The sequence below is a fragment of the Cucurbita moschata genome, unplaced genomic scaffold, assembly GCF_002738365.1.
Source record: "Cucurbita moschata cultivar Rifu unplaced genomic scaffold, Cmos_1.0 Cmo_Scf00025, whole genome shotgun sequence".
Lineage (NCBI taxonomy): Eukaryota > Viridiplantae > Streptophyta > Magnoliopsida > Cucurbitales > Cucurbitaceae > Cucurbita > Cucurbita moschata.
In genome coordinates this window covers 3,597,482-3,611,307 of record NW_019268541.1, presented here as the reverse complement: position 1 = coordinate 3,611,307, position 13,826 = coordinate 3,597,482, and the positions used below count along the sequence as shown (strand labels likewise).

The 13,826-nt window shown below is 35.3% G+C and overlaps 1 protein-coding gene across 5 annotated transcripts in view; it reads left to right on the top strand.

Moving 5' to 3' along the window:
- Window positions 1-13,826, top strand: part of LOC111461814 (protein PIR) — a 42,109-nt gene that overhangs the window by 19,817 nt on the left and 8,466 nt on the right. For all 5 annotated transcript variants that reach the window (XM_023105483.1, XM_023105484.1, XM_023105482.1 and 2 more), the window contains 11 exons: window positions 35-186; window positions 496-589; window positions 1,979-2,191; window positions 4,186-4,397; window positions 7,350-7,494; window positions 8,660-8,828; window positions 9,047-9,123; window positions 11,904-12,074; window positions 13,013-13,089; window positions 13,168-13,270; window positions 13,627-13,746. In XM_023105483.1, the coding sequence (XP_022961251.1) occupies window positions 35-186; window positions 496-589; window positions 1,979-2,191; window positions 4,186-4,397; window positions 7,350-7,494; window positions 8,660-8,828; window positions 9,047-9,123; window positions 11,904-12,074; window positions 13,013-13,089; window positions 13,168-13,270; window positions 13,627-13,746 (1,533 nt within the window). The remainder of the gene's footprint in view (window positions 1-34; window positions 187-495; window positions 590-1,978; window positions 2,192-4,185; window positions 4,398-7,349; window positions 7,495-8,659; window positions 8,829-9,046; window positions 9,124-11,903; window positions 12,075-13,012; window positions 13,090-13,167; window positions 13,271-13,626; window positions 13,747-13,826) is intronic.

The following is a 13,826-nucleotide window of genomic DNA, read 5'->3' as shown; positions in this document are numbered from 1 at the left end:
TCTTGGCCTTCATATCTTTTTTATATCTTTCCAGAATGATCCTGTGATTCCAGCATTTCCAGATCTTCATCTTTCTCCTGCAGCAATCTTGAAAGAGTTGTCGATATACTTCCAAAAATTTGCTGCTCAAGCTCGTCTTCTTACTCTTCCAGCGCCACATGAGCTTCCACCACGTGAAGCACAAGAATATCCTGTTGTTTTTTTTGCACTTAGTGTTTACTCTCTCTACTGTGCATGAAAAATCTGAAACTTTGGTTTAAAGAAAAGTATCTTAAAACTTTATCAAAATCCTGTAGTACATAAAATCTATACATAAAAAATATGCATACTCATTTTTTACAATGTGATAAAATGATTAAAATAATTTGGCACCTTTCATTTTAGAATCACATTACATCATGTGTTGTTGTGTTACTGGTATTTCATTTGTATCTCCCCAATCATGTGCTTGAGATTTCAGTACACATTTTAGTAAAAGCCTTGACAACAATCTACATATCAGAGACATTACCTTATCATCAACCACATTGGAGCAATCCGTGCAGAGCACGATGATTTCACCATTCGATTTGCGTCATCAATGAATCAGGTTTTTTCTTTATCTTACTTCTGATCTCTCCCTTTCCTAAATACAATAATTCATCGTTACCAACATTAATGGCTGTAGGTCATATTTCACACCGCTCAAACTAACTTCAAAGCATCACCAAAATCATCAACATAGTATGAAAAAGAATGAAAAGTATAAGGTCCTTTGACGAATGAGTGACTCCTTAAGTGAATACAAAACTAGGATCTCTGAAGATAATTTTTGTCTACTACAATTCTGAATGGAAACTTGCTTAACCAAGGGAGCCAAAGGACAAACATTTTTTTCTAACACTATCTGGTTTCCAAGTATTAACTGCGATGATTGGAACTTTTGAACTTGCTATAGGAAACTATTAGTCGAAATTGAAATTAATAGAACCTAGTAATAATATAGCCAACATGCGCGCAGTTCGGTGGTTAAGGAATCTTCTCTCTCTTTTGAGATGGTTTAACTATCCACTCCCACGTTACAATATCCTCATCATTTTAGTATCATTTCATTATAGCAATTACAAATTCATATCATAGTAAAATAAATATATCCCAAGCACTCTGGAAGGCCTCGACTATCCTACATTCCATTTCCATAAAATCGTCTACCAACTCCCCCTATCCCACCCTATTTATAACCAGCTCCTTAGGCAACTGGTTGTCTAGTGATCGAATGTCCCCATTATCCTGATGGTATGTCCAATATTGATCCTAATGATATTTCTAACGACATGTCTATCAAATTCAAAAGTTTCAGGTACCGTCGACCTGGAATGTCCCAACTCCTAGATGATTAGTATTTGTCAAAAATGTCTGACATATTTTTTTGAATGAGAAACAATTTTTTTTTTTTTATTGAGAATAAAAAATGACCAGTGCTCAAAGGATCACAAGGGAGTGAAAGAAAGAAAAACTAAAAACTACCATTGAAAATAAAATACATCCCAGTGTAAATATATATTATGTAGATAAAAATCAGCAAAGGACTTGTAAAGAGCACACGAAGAAGAAGCTTTCAACTGGGCTGATTCAAAACGGTTGATCCAAGAAAGTTGCTTGTTTAAAAAAATTATCGAGTTCCTGTCCATCCAGAGTTTTGAAAGATGAGCTTTAATCATATGAATCCATAAAATATGAGAATTTGAAGGCATAGAATTCCTGAAAATCACTCAAAATGATAATTTAAAACGTAGTTTGTTTGAAGCCCCAAAAAGGAAACAAAAGGATCCATTGATCACTTGAGATAGGTTCTCATTCTCAATCCGGGAGTAGTGAGCATAATTAAGTGACATTCTCTTTACAGTATGTCACAAATGATGAGAAAGTGCTAAAGGTTCCTCATCTACAAATAATGCTTTTGGTTGTACTGAAACTTTTCTTGACCTTGAACATGCAGCTGCTGCTGTTGAAATCAACAGAGAATCCAGATATTGAGTGGTGCAAAGATGTTAAAGGAAACATGTATGACATGGTTGTTGAAGGTTTTCAACTCTTGAGCAGATGGACTGCACGTATTTGGGAACAATGTGCATGGAAATTCTCTCGCCCATGCAAAGACGTTATTTCTTTGGAATCTCATGAAACCTCGTCATTCTCAGACTATGAAAAGGTTCTAAATTTTCATTTTAGCAGTAACAGTTATCCAGATGTCACTCTTTATTATTTGGCATGTCTGTAGACCTTAGTTCTTAGATTATTTTATTTTATTTTGGCCTAGATTGTTCATATTTCCTAAATCCTTATTTTCCCTTTTCTACCTTTTTATTATTCTGTTTCACTTGTATTTTGAATTAGAGCCTGATTGGTCTAAATATTTCCTCATAATATCAGTAGTGTATGCAAGATTGGCATTCTTGGCCTCCAATTTTGCTAAAATCATTCCGATATGTATGCTCTAGCAATCCTAATCTTATTGTGTTTTGAACCTTTGTTTGAAGTTATTGTTAAAGGAATGACTTTGACTTAAGGAATGTTTGTGTTATTCCTAGCTTGAGATATTTGTATAATCCTACTAAATAATAGTAGTAGTTGACCTCCTAATTTATCTGGTACGTGGTACCTGGTATCTAGGGATTTAGTTAGATTTATTGTTACCTAGTGTTTAGAAATTTAGTTAGCTTTTCTATATTATTATTTTACACTTCGGTATCAAAGTTTTTTCTACTATGGGAAATATAATTATAACCATATCCTAACTCAATCAGTGAAACTTTCATAGTTGCTGATTATCTCACGTGATCAAGTTTTATTTGGACCCTTCATAGTTACTACCGTCCACCATTAAAACAACATTGATCCAATATTGCATTAACCTTGTACAACAATCCGTGATCACACAGAACAACATTCATCCAAAGTGCGTCCGTAAGAGGAATACATTAGCCTTTGTCCATTCATTTTTTCAACATTAGCCGTAAATACAGTAGCGGTAATTCATTCCTTCAACACAATTCTAGCTGTAAAGACAGTGGCCATAATTCTAGCCGAATTTCCCACCTCAATTGTTCCATGGAAACCAACTTCACAAACCCATCAATACTAGCCGTCATTCTAGATGTGATTCTAGCTGAATCTCTATCACTAGCTGAATCAAAACTTCATCAATCCACCACTAAGCCCAATCACTATCTTGCTTTCATCCATTCCCTGGTTCATCACTGTTCCACAATCCTCCAGCAATCTACTAGTTCATCACTATTCTGCAAGCCCACCGCTTTTGAGCAAGAAAGGATTTTCGCTTACGTGGTTTGAATAAATTTTCTTTCAGATTACTCCTGACTAAGACTCACCTGTTCATCATTTCAGAAGGATCGAAAATCTCAACACTAGCAATGAAAATTCCTACAGTGTGACTTGTTAGTTTGCAAATTGAGAGTTAGTTAAATCTCAAAGCTGGTCTAGTAAGTTCTTTTTGAAAATTTGGAGACCAATCAACTTCTTTGAAAATGTTGGTCATCCATCAATGTGGCTTGGTAGTTTTTGAAGTTGTTATTTCAGACATTTTAAGGAGAAATAATAGCATCGTTTAGTTTTTTATCGGAAGTAGGGGATAACAGTGTTTTAGAAATAATCTCAGAAGTAATTACAGTGTTTTAGAAATAATTTCAGAGATAACATTTTCCTTGATTGTCTTTATTCTAAGCATTGTTGGTGGAAATTCTTTTCGATATTTAATGTCCAGTGGGTATTCTCCAAATCCTTCAAGGAAAAATTCTCCGGTTTGTTGGTTTTTCTTTGGAGTTGAAATCAAAGATTTTGTTGTCTAATGCAGTGAAAACCATTTTATCAGAAATTTGGTTTGAAAGGAACCAGAGGACCTTTCAAAACACACTACTTCCATGGAATGATCGTTTTGGTTCTGCTTGTCTTAAGGCTTCTTCCTAGTGCACTGTTTCAAAACACTTCGCTGATTACTCTATCAAGGACCATTATCTTAATTGGACTGCTTTTATCTTTCTCTTACTATTTAGTATCATATTTTTATTTCTGTTTCCTATTTTTGTTTCCCTTGTTTCCTTTTCAAGAAAAAATGACAAAGCCTGGTTTATGTTCTCTGATTGTCTTTTGGCTTGATGACTTTGTTGTATTTTGATGTTTTTCTAGGTGGTGAGACATAATTATAGTGCGGAGGAAAGGAAAGCTCTTGTTGAGCTGGTTAGCTATATAAAGAGCATTGGGTCAATGATGCAGCAGTGTGATACTCTGGTAGCTGATGCTTTGTGGGAAACAATACATGCTGAGGTTCAAGATTTTGTTCAAAACACATTGGCAACCATGTTGCGAACAACATTCCGGAAGAAGAAAGAAATTTCAAGGTGCAGAGTATTTCTAATTTCCTTGGTTTTAAACAAACTTTCGTTCCGTTACGTATTTTTTGGTTGATCAGGAGTTACTGAAAATTGTCTATTATGCTTATAAATTAAAACAGAATCTTCACAAGAAAAAATATTTGCGGGTAGGAATAAAAAGATCTTCCCTTTAGTTGGGTTTATGTGGAAGGAAAGTTGGTCATAAATATTCTCTTTATCAATTTGGTAGAATTATGAATCATGATATGAGAGTGAAGGATTAGCCCTAAGTTAGGAGATATTTGTGTAATCTCATTAAATAAGAGAAATAATTGACCTCCCTATTTTATCTATATTGTTACCTAGTATCTAGAGATTTATTTAGATTTATTGTTACCTAGTATATAAGGATTTATTTAGATTTATTATTACCTAGGTATATAAGGATTTATTTAGATTTATTATTACCTAGTACCTAGAGATCTATTTAGATTTATTGTTACTAGTACTTGGGAATTTAGGTACATGTACCTCTCTCCAAATAAATATGAAAAATAGCAAGATAACTTAGAGTTACAACATAATATCAAATCCTTTCTAGTCTAAAAAGTCTAATTAATTGGTGAAGCCTTCATAGCTCCGGATCACTCACCTTGATTAAGTGTCATTCGGAGTTTTCATAGCTGTCGATCTTTTACCGTGACCAAGGACCTTTCAAATCTTGTAATCGAGGAAGAACAACCTCATCCCAACAATCACTCACAAGAATGATATTGTGATCGTCAACGTCTAGTTATGATATTCATAACTGAAGCAGAAGCTTGAAGTCGTAGATGTTGCAGTTTCATGTGTTGAGTCTGTTAGACGAACACGACTCTCCACAATGGTATGATATTGTCCACTTTGAGCATAAGCTCTCATGGCTTTGCTTTGGGCTTCCCCAAAAGGCCTCATACCAATGGAGTTAGTATTCCTCACTTATAAATCCATGATCATTCCCTAAATTAGCCGATGTGGGACTTCCATCATCCAACACCTCCCCTCGAACAAAGTGCACCTCTCCTTAATCGAGGCTCGACTCCTTTGGAGTCTTAGTCATTTTTTACTGCCTTCGAGGAGTGGCTTGACTCCTTTTCTTTAAGAGTTCTTTGTTTGATATTTGAGGATTTGAGGATTTACCAATCTATTGGCACGACTAAGTTTAGGGCATGGCTCTGATACCATGTTAGACGAACACGACTCTTCACAATGGTATGATATTGTCCACTTTGAGCATAAGATCATGACTTTGCTTTGGGCTTCCCCAAAAGGCCTCATACCAATGGAGTTAGTATTCCTCACTTATAAACCCATGATCATTCCCTAAATTAGCTGATGTGGGACTTCCATCATCCAACAGAGTCCATTTGCCCCGGAAGCTTGAGCCGCAATTTTAGCACTCAATTGGTTGTAAATCGAAGTGCAACCCTTCAGAACAGCAACGACATTAAGGGACGAAATTAGTGGCTCGTTTGTGTTCCCACTTGTGATTTCCCTTCTAACTCTTGAATCCTTGAACTTCCATTTGCGTCAGAATATAAGTTTTCAGCATCAAAAGCCCATTGCAGTGGACTCTTGCGTTGGGCTCACTTGCTATTTCCATTTGCGTTCCCACTTGATGCCTTGAATTCTTGCGTCAGCTCCCCTTGCAATTTCCGTTGCAACATCATAACATTTGCAACATCAGACAAAGTCCATTCAACAATAGCAACGAATTGGCCCATTGGCATAAAGAGGCATGTGCCTAATGGGTTTGAAACCTCAACGTTTTCTCTTTTTAAAGGATCATTATTGTAGTCCCACATGTTCCATCAATTTTTGATAATCCAGAATTTTTAATGAAGGCCCAAAATCTAATGTACCTTACTTCAAATACGAAATATGATTTGTTTCCTTCCTTCGTGATTATTTCACCATCATGTTAGAAAAATCTCAAGTCGTTCTTCTAATCTTTATCACAAAACATCAAATTCCAAGATTCAGATTTGAAATATTCAATAATGGAGGGAACTAAGAGGATTGGAGGAAGAAAAGGAAGTGACAAAATTAAGATCTACAAATTTGTCAAGGTTGGCCTCCAATTTCGTGATGGAAGAATCGGACGGTACCTTAAGAAAGGCCACTACGTAAAGTGCATTGCCATAGATGCTATGATCTACCTAGTTGTCATCCTCAAATACCTTGTCACTAAGGTTTTGGAATTGGCCAGTAATGTAGTGCGTGACAATAAGAAAAATTAAACCCTAGACATGTTCTTCCAGTTGTGAGGAATGATGAGCAGCTCGAAAAATTGCTTCAAAGAGTCACCATTGCAATTGATGGAGTTCTTTAGAACATCAATCGATAGAAGTGTTCTGGAAGGAATGAGTATGAGAGAGAAAAACGACACCCATGGAAGTGTTCTAAGAGGATTGAGCATGAGAGAGGCAAGTAACGCCGGTGAAAGTACTCCAAGAGGAGTGAGCATGAGAGAGGCAGCAATGCCCATAGAAGTGCTCCAATAGTTGTCTACATGAGAGAACAAGTAATGCTCGTGGAAGTGCCCCAAGAGGAGTGAGCATGTGAGAGTAAGAAACGCCTGTGGAAATGCTCCCAGGAAATAGTAATGCATGAGTTATGTGCTCCACGACTTTAACGGACAAATATGCTAACAAAATGACTTCACAACTTACTGCTTCATGAGTTAGTATCCAAGCTGAGAATGATAGGACATAGTCCCTTATTTTTATCTAGTATCTTGGTTTTATTAGATTTATTGTTACCTAGTATTTAGAGATTTATTTAGATTTGCTGTTGCTAGTATCTAGGGTTTGGTTAGCCTTTCTCCCCTGTGAAAGCAGTAACCCTTTGAAACTTAGTAACCCGTTTACAGCTTTTTTTTGGTAAATTTTAGTTGACGTTTTCAGTTCTTCATAACTTCTGCGATTGACTACCTTTCAGGATTCTTTCTGATATGCGAACCCTGTCAGCTGATTGGATGGCAAATAGAAGCAAATCTGAATCTGAAGCACAGTCTATGCAAAGAGGTGAAGAAAGTAAAGTGAACTTCTTTTTTCCACGGCCAGTTGCGCCTACAGCTACGCAGGTTTCTTTGGTTTACCTTTTTTCTTATTGTGCATTTTGAAATGAAAAGAAAAAAAAAATGGTTTGAGCATACTACCCCATATAACCAATGAAGAAAAACTCAGATAGCTTGCGTTGTTAGGTCATAAAATAGCTTACCTTCTCATGTTTTAGGATTTTGCCTCTATTTGGGGCTACATGGTTAAGTTTTTTCCCATCTCTTACTTGGGCCTCTTGCTATGAGGTAAGCTGCATACCTTCTCTTTTTGGGAACCTGTCATGCCGAAAAATCACTTCCAGGTTGAGTAGAAGAAGCAGACAACGCTCCAAAAGCGAAAGACTCACTTTGGCCCAATTGTTGCTTTCCAACCTTCTCACTTATTTCTTATTTGTCTTACGTGTGACCGCCAAGGTCTGTTCTAATATTGATATGCTGATTCTAAGTTTTTTTTTTTTTTTTTTTTTTTTTTTTTTTTTTTTTTTTTTTGTGGAAGTTACTAATGAGGAAGGAGGCCTTGTTTTTTGCGGAACATTTATTTTGTGGCTCTCTGGTCTTCTTTTTTTTTAAATTAAAAAAAGCCACTTTTCATTACCTGCAACTGTTAATGAACTACGAAATCTAAATACTTTTGTAGCTATTCTTTGTTGACCAATTGGATATCCTTTGCGTAACCTTTTTGATTGGCGTACGTCCCTGTACTTTCAATTTCCAAGGTCTGCTATTTCTAACGTAATAATACTGATAATAGTTAAAGAAACTAACAATTTGTTCTTCTATGTTTATCACTTTTATGAGTTGCTATCAGTCATGAAAACAATACTTTGTTCTTCCATAACAAGATTTTCTCACGTCGTCATTGTTTGTTCTTTTAAATGTGTTTCATTATACTTAATTATATAGCTAATAGCTGCAACCTTGCATTGGACCCCTTCTTTTTTCTTTTGAGTTTAACAACATGTGAGAGTGGAGATTTGAAATTTTGACCTCTTGGTCGAAGTTATAATGTCTTAATCAATTGAGTTAGGCTTAGTTTGCCCTCAGATTGACAATCATTGATAGAAGGATATTTTATACTATAAGTTAGAGAAATTTTCCTGCTTTTAATGAACTTAAATTTCATAAGTACAATACTAATAACAAGCTTGAACATAAGTTTGATCACTTTGTAATCTCTTGTTTGTTCCAGGTTCATTGCTTGCAATTTCTGATTTATGAGGTGGTGTCTGGTGGAAACCTTAGGAAGCCAGGAGGGCTTTTTGGGAATAGTGCGTCTGAGATTCCCATTAATGATTTGAAGCAGTTGGAGACCTTTTTCTACAAGCTCAGCTTCTTTCTGCACATATTTGATTATACCGGTACTCTTTCTCTATTGGCACATATTTCATAAGCATATAGATCCAATGCTTTGCTAACTAATTTTTATATTGCTCTAACCAAAAGCCATGGTAGTGTTATCACGTTCAAGTTCCTATTACTCACTTCAAATGGTTTTTTTTGTAATTTAATTATTGATGAGCTATTTCCTATGATCCACGTGGACAATTATTTTATTTTATTTTTATTTTTTTTGCAGCGACTGTTGCAACATTAACTGATCTTGGATTCTTATGGTTTAGAGAGTTTTATTTAGAGACTTCACGGGTTATTCAGGTATGAGGTTCATGGATACGCAATTAGCTATATTATTGGCAGAAATTAGCACATTCAGCTTGTTTACATGATGATATGTGGTGAGTATGAGTTAAGGGAGAATTTCAAATCAGATGGAAATATTCAATTCTCTTGCTTCTTGCTTCTTTTAACTTCTATGATTAAATTTAGCTAGGCGATGACTATTACTTTTATTCCGCTTTCTTTTTCTTTAATTATTTATATTATAAAGAAAATGTCATACTACTGATTACGATCCTCAATTTTTTCCCACAACGAAGTTCATCTTAAAAACCTCTTCAGTACCATCAAAGATATTTAAGTGGCATCTGGCCTCAACATTAATTGTCACAAATCTGAATTTTTGGGCTTCAATACTGAGCCAGAACAAGTTACCAAATTGACTGCAGTTTATGGTTGTGAAGTGGGGTGTTGGCCGCACACATACTTGAGCATTCCTTTCAATGAAAAGCTGAAACTGGTTTCTTTTTGGGCTCCTGTTGTCGAAAAGGTGGAAAATAGGCTTTTCTCATGGCACAAACCTATACAAGCTCCTTTGGCCAACCTTTCTTTTTATTATTTATCTATCTTCCACACTCCTACAAAGGTGGCATAACTATTGAGCAATGTTTCAGAACCTCCTTTGAAAGGTAGCAAAGAAAGGTGAAAGGAAGGGTTACCAATTGTTAAATGGGAAACTGTCAAGCTCCCCATAGAAAATGGGGGCTTAGGGATATATGACATCTAAGAGAATAACCAAGCTTAATAACCAAATGGGATTGACATTGTAATATTGAAAAGAAGCAGTCCTGTGGGGAAAAAAAAGCTTCTTTGGATGAACTTCATTAGAGCTGTCTGTCGGACTGTTTGGCAGGAAAGGAATTGCCAGATCTTTTTAGATAAGAAGCTTTTGTTTCGTAATTTTTGTTGCAATAATTCTTTGGTTCTTGGTGTAAATGTTCTCTACTCTTTCATCGCTTTAGCTATAATTCTCTCCTTTCCAACTGGAGAGGTTTTATTTAACTTCTTTGGATGGGGGTTTTCCCTCTTTTGTAGTTTCATATAAACAATGAATTTTTTTTTCCTGTTCAAAATTAAAGGAAAAAAAGCCCTATGCAGAAAGGTGGTTATTGCTAAGTATGGTTCTATGCACCATGATTTGAAATTTCCTACATTCCTCTAACTGCCGTGGAAATATATTGATAAGCTGAAGAATCTCATCTACATATACACGAGTATGACAGTGGGCAAAGGGGATAAAAAAATTAAAAAATATTCATTTGTCAGCTTAGCTATTTGAGCCTCAACAAACAAGGTGTCCTTCAGAAAGATCCCTTTGGATGCGCATTTTTCCATTTTTTTTTCTGTCCCTTATGCATGAGGCTCCTTGAACCCCAAACTTCCGCTTTCAGCTGATGTTCATTTGCTTATGGATTCTGGATCTTCATACAATCTGCCTTTGTATGGACCATGGCTCACCCAGTTGACATCTTTTCCCTTCTATCTTGTGTTGTGATCGGGCACCCATTCAAAGATGGAAAAAGATTCTTTGGTTAAACTGGGCTGCATCTTCACAGACAAGAAACGAGACACTCCTAAGTCTATTGAATCCATAACTTACCTAGCTCTGTCATGGAGCAAGTTAAACAAACCTTTTTGTAACTACAGCTTATCTCCTCTCCTTACTCATTGGAATTGTTTCTTGTAATTACTACATGATGGGACTTTTTGTATACATTTTACCATACCAAAGTAATGATTTAATAACAATACTCTACTGTACTGATGTCAAAACTAGCTTCATGAGAAACTATGTTTTGTTCTTTTAGATTGGAGTCCTTTCTTGTAGCTTTTGGGACTCCTTTTTTCTGAGAATTTTTATTTTTATTTTTTTGGTATGCCCGTGTACATTTTTTTTATTTCCCTGAATGAAAGCCCAGTTTTTTATTCAAATATAATAATACTAAACTTCATGAGAATGTTTTACGATGAATCAGTGAAAAGATCTCAGTTGGTTGTATGTATATATTTATGCCATTTGTATTAAAGAAATGTGTTCTGACTCCTCCAATTTTCATGATATTTTAAATCTTCTTATGATACATACTACTCTTGGAAGCGAGGATAATCTCTCTGTGTCCATGTCGAACATGAATATGTCCAGACTGACTTTCACATTTGTCATAACAAAGATCCCTTTTTTTTTAAATCTTTATTTTATTTTCTTTTACACATCAAGACACAGATGTGACATGTCTGGTCATGTGGGGGACACAAAACCACATCGATTTGTAAAGACGTTGAAATTTAGCCTAGCCCATTGCTATATCTACTGCCTCGACAGTTATCTCATTGTGACCAACACAAAAATCCAAGCCCTAAAATTTAACCCTAGCCCATTGCTATATCTATTTTGAAGTATTCAATTGTGTGTGTATATATATATATATATATATATATATATGTATATATATAAAGTATCCTCAAGTGCCACTGTCCTACTTTTGTAATTTTTGTCTCATTTTTTTCTGTGATATGTTCATGCTTTTCAGATACCTATTAGTTTTTTATTTTTTTTATTTTCTATCTTCATTATGTTCGATAATCCTCTTAAAACTGTGAATTCCTTGCACTGGAGGGTATAATAATTTATTGTTCTTCTTTTTATCATTTTCCCCCTCCAATTCTATATTAACCCATTGAATCGTTTTAATTTTTTGCTGCTTCAAGTGTTCTTAGAAGTGTGCAACATTCATTTTTCTTTTCTTTTCTGCTTGCAGTTTCCTATTGAATGCTCCCTTCCCTGGATGCTGGTGGATTATGTCCTCGAGTCTCAGAATGCAGGCCTTATTGAGAGTGCTTTATTTCCACTTGACATTTACAATGATTCAGCTCAACATGCCTTGGTTACTTTGAAACAACGTTTTCTCTATGACGAAATTGAAGCTGAGGTTTTCTCTCTCTTATAATTCAATATTTGAGTTTTGACAGTAGTGATTTATCCCAGAGGAATTATTTTTCATATATCAGGTCCATTCCTATATTACAGACCTGGGTTTAAAATGAAGAGAAATTGTTTGAGTATGAAAACTAGGGCAACGGTAAAAAGAAATTCGAGAAAGGAAATCTGATAAATATGGAAAGAAAAGTAAATAGAAAGACTTACATAGGGAAGAGAGATAAGTCCACTAGAATTGAGGACATGGATCCAAAATGATGGGCTTCGTGGATGGGCCTTATCAACAGATAGGCACTGATGTCTTGCATTGCTTCGTATTCAAACCTTTTTCTGGTTTATGTTGTAGAACGTACTTTGGCTGAACGATGCATTCGCATATTTTGTTGGAAATATGTATGGTGTATGTGTATGCAAACTAATTACTGATTAGAATTCAAAAAGGAGATGTTAGAATACCATATATCTTCTCAAAAATCAGAGAATTCTTCCCAGCTGAAATGAAGAGCAAGTGTGGATATTAGTGCACTTTCTTCGCAATTTTTGTCCAAGGGCTTTTTAGACTTGGAAACTACCCTAACTCATCTAGTCCATATTTTCCTGATAGGGTCCTATGCCATGCCACATATCTGAAGTCATCTTTCTGTCCACAGCCTGTGCTACTTAGTAGGTGTATATTGTGTAAGCAGAATATTGACTGATTGATAATTTATTTTTGAACAATTATTCTCAAAGAACGCATTTAGAATCTGTAATGACATTATAAAGTAAAATAGTATTTTTCTTTGCATTGGTATAAAGACAATTTGAGCATCTGAGACACCGTATTTGCATAGTCGCTTGTACTGTGCGTTGTCTATTCTTTTTGCTTTTGAGCTATCTGTCATTTCATTACTTTTACTACCTGATGCCACCTTCTGTTTTCTATTATAGGTCGATCATTGTTTCGATATATTTGTCTCTAAGCTATGCGATTCAATCTTTACACATTACAAGAGTTGGGCCGCGAGGTATGTTCTGCTCTTTGGATTAGACACATGCTACTCTATGAATGAATAATAACTTGGTGCTATCACCAATTATTGCAGAGAGATGCTCGATTCATCTTTCTTATTTGCCATAGACAATGGAGAAAAATATTCTGTCCAGCCTATAAGGTTTAACGCCCTTCTAAAGATCACTAGAGTAAAGGTAAAATGTTTTCTGTTTATAGCTTACTAATCTATCTGAATTTAGGATGCATTTTTTCCCTTCACTTCTTACTGCCCTATGATGGAGACTATCATGTGGGAAATTGTCTTTGCTTTCTCTTGGTATGATATCAAAGTATTACATATATGCATCATCATTGGTTAACAAAGCTATCCATTTTAATGACTCCTTGTACAGAGCCATGATCAGATATGATCTTTCATATTTATTTCAAAAATAAAAATTGGTTTATCATGTATGTGTGTAAGAGTGTCCATTTATTGAGCTCATTAAACCTATTACAGAAATTTATATTTATCTGTTGTTTCCTATGTTCAAATTTTTATGTTAAACAGTTACTTGGAAGGACTATTGATTTAAGAAGCTTGGTTGCCCAACGAATGAACAAAATTTTTCGAGAGAACCTTGAATTCTTATTTGATCGGTTTGAGTCTCAAGATCTTTGTGCCATTTTGGTAAGTAGTTTCTTTTCTCAGTTGTGATTCAATTATGCCTGTTCTTTCTATGCTCTCTATTTGTTAACAAAATGAACGTA